The sequence below is a fragment of the Myotis davidii genome, unplaced genomic scaffold (genome assembly GCF_000327345.1).
Source record: "Myotis davidii unplaced genomic scaffold, ASM32734v1 scaffold221, whole genome shotgun sequence".
In the NCBI taxonomy this organism is placed as follows: Eukaryota; Metazoa; Chordata; class Mammalia; order Chiroptera; family Vespertilionidae; genus Myotis; species Myotis davidii.
The window spans coordinates 3,205,229-3,208,283 of NW_006293349.1; the positions used below are offsets into that span (position 1 = coordinate 3,205,229).

A 3,055-nucleotide genomic window follows, 5' to 3' on the forward strand; every position below is an offset into this window, starting at 1 on the left:
CACCCCACCACTGTTTCTGTTTTTATGACTTTGACCATGAAAGGAAAACCATCATTTAACAGCACTACATGTTGAACACTTGAGGTTTTAGTGACTGCCATTTACTTGTTTAATTTTTTGCCCCATGGCATTTATTATTACATTAAATGATATGTATTTATTTATTCATTTATTATCTATTCTCCAGCTAGACTATAAGCACATAAGGGAAAGAACTTGGTTTGTCTTGTTTACAAACTGTCTCCACAATACCTGAAATAATACCTACAGCAAATATCTATTGAATAGATATTTTTAAAACATGGTGAAAGTGGGAAAAATAGCAGAAGGCCTGGATTACAGCCAGATTTCTATCTCTGAAGTATGTGCAAAAATAGTAAGCCTTCGGAGATAAAGTTTAAAAATTAAGAAAAACAAAGTACTATTTTAAACTTGTTTTTTTACAAATTCAGTTACTGAAAATACACCTTGAAAAATAACAATATAACACTGATGACTGAATTGGGAGATTTTGCAATAATCCTACACCAAAGAAAATTTTTATTGAAGTATTTAAAAATATATGGAAAAAAGAATACACAGGAAAAGACAAACATACAGAGGCATTATCATACAGCTGATTTCTAAAGTCAATACTTCTGAAATATAAAACAATTATCCCCAAAAGTCAGTTTACTGAAACAAACTGATTTTAAGTTCGTCTATAACTTTTCATTCAATTTTGTTTACAAATGTTCCTAGGGTTTTCGGTTTCATCCCATATCAGATCTGTTTTTTGGAAATATTTACTTCTCAAAGTTGTAGATAGTTACTTCTTGCAATTAATGTCAGCAACTTTAGGGAGCTTCTCTAGTCACAAGAATTCCGGATGGCTGCTGCTCTGGAAACAGTCACCATATTGGGTTACCTACGTGAAGACTCAAGTACTGAAAGTCCAAACATTGGGGACAGTATGAGGACTGAGAGCAGGAGGACGAAGGAAAGATGGTATTATCTTTAACTGGTTGTTTCAAAATTAGAAGGCTGACTCAGAGGCTGTTTGTAAGATGCCTAACTATCGTCTATCGCCAGTCAGTCTTGAATGTGGACCTTCGTGAACTCAGTAACTTAATCAATGTGAAAATGATCTCATCCCTCAACACACAGTGTTGAGCCAGCAAAATGAGAAGAAAATATAAGTACACTCACAAGGTAGGAATTGGCTTATATCCTCTTATACAGCACAAGAGGAATATATATGGAAATAAAAACAATCTTACATTAGACTTGTAAAGAGATGATTTTGGTGTACATGTAAGTTGGCTTAAACTGACCATAGCGGAATGACTGGAAAGTTTCTTCTCCTAACGTAGTGCCCATTCATTATAAACTGAGCTGGTCTTAGTATCTACTACACTCTCATTTTATAGCCATTTAACTTACAAGCTGGGCCTGCCCAGCCTCCCGCTGAAGCCTCTCTTGAGAAAGGTACCAGCTGCATTAAGCACAGGCATCCTCCAGTAAGAGCCTGCACTTCACACAGCATATGAAGAACCAGCACTAGGCTCTCCAACGCAAATACCTCTCATTTCACACTATCATGGGAGCAGTTTACTGACCACTCCTTCCTTACAGGCAACTCAGCAGCTGTAAACGCTTTCCTTCAGTTTCAAAGCTTTTCAATACTTGTTAATTCCAAAAATCCGAACACCATGTAGCTGTGGCACTTTGGGAATCAGCACACTCAGGAGAGAAGCTGTGTTCAGCATGAAGTGAGTTGGGTCATACTTGGTATAGAAACTTGCCAGGAAATATCTGTAGAAATAAAAGTTAATATATTTAACATCTAAAAATAAAATTACTTATAATGAAGGCACATGTGCACATTTTCACTTCTGCAATTCTGTTAAATGCATTTAATAAAATATGTTTGCTACTTAGCATCCTTTACTCAGGCTTTCAAACGAGGGTTCATGTGCTCCCTGAAGTTTCAGGTGGAGTTTTATATTTGTGTGTTTCTGAAGAGAAGATTCAGATCCAAAGATACATCATAGTCTCTAAGGCAGCGGTTCTCAACCTGTGGGTCGTGACCCCTTTGGAGGTTGAACGACCCTTTCACAGGGGTCGCCTAAAACCATCCTGCATATCAGATATTTACATGATGATTCATAACAGTAGCAACATTACAGTTATGAAGTAGCAACGAAAATAATCTTATGGTTGGGTCACAACATGAAGAACTGTATTTAAAGGGCCAGAAGGTTGAGAACCACTGCTCTAAGGGTTCTGTGACCCACCAAAAGGTTAAGAACCACTATTGTGAAGTTGAGAAAAATGGGGTTAGTGCATCAGTACAATTAGTGTCTTTGAACAAAAGCAAATACTTGGTTGCCCTTTTTAATGGTCTCATTTCCATATAGTAGATAAACAAGTCTACAACCAGTTTAACTGGAAACTTGAAAGACACTGTTGTAAAATTCCAGTTGTTTTGCTATAACTGAACATACACATACATATTCAAAGACACCCAACACCTGAGAATTTAACAAGCCTAACCCAACTGTAAGGCCATAAATCATCGAGTCAGAAAACCTAGTTTTACCCAAGCACTACATCAGAGCACAGGCACATCATCTGGCCCCTAACAACAGTACCCTAATATAGACAAGATTTAGAGAATAAAATATCATAACTAAGAAGTTAGTTTGCATATGGGTGTTTCGTATTTTTAGAGCACACAGGAAAGTATTCTTACAGCTTTTCTCCTAAGTATTGTTGTTAGTTTCTCGTAAGGGAGATAACTGTTTAAATATGGTTAAAAAACAAAAGCTATTTTCAAATGACTAAAAATATCAGAGCTGTGCACATCATTTTCAGATCTAAATTAAGAAATTCTAGTGTCTTAAACTTACTTTACAAACTATATAGTCAGAAAATTCTTGAGAATGATCCATATTCCTTAATCTTTACTTTTAAATCCTTTCTTCCTGTTTTCATATACTTTAGCACTATTTCCTCCATTCAATGAACAAAATAGGATACCACTTGCATTTAGTAAGCTTATTTAATTTCCCTA

General features: G+C 35.8%; 1 protein-coding gene across 2 annotated transcripts in view; it reads right to left on the reverse strand.

Annotated features, from left to right (window-relative positions):
* Positions 1-1,010: 1,010 nt before the first annotated feature.
* The window catches only part of ORMDL1 (ORMDL sphingolipid biosynthesis regulator 1), an 11,739-nt gene continuing 9,694 nt past the window's right edge, over positions 1,011-3,055 (reverse strand). For both annotated transcript variants that reach the window (XM_006767063.2, XM_015566087.1), the window contains exon 4: positions 1,011-1,794. In XM_006767063.2, coding sequence (XP_006767126.1) covers positions 1,659-1,794 — 136 coding nt within the window. In that variant the 3' untranslated portion in view covers positions 1,011-1,658. The remainder of the gene's footprint in view (positions 1,795-3,055) is intronic.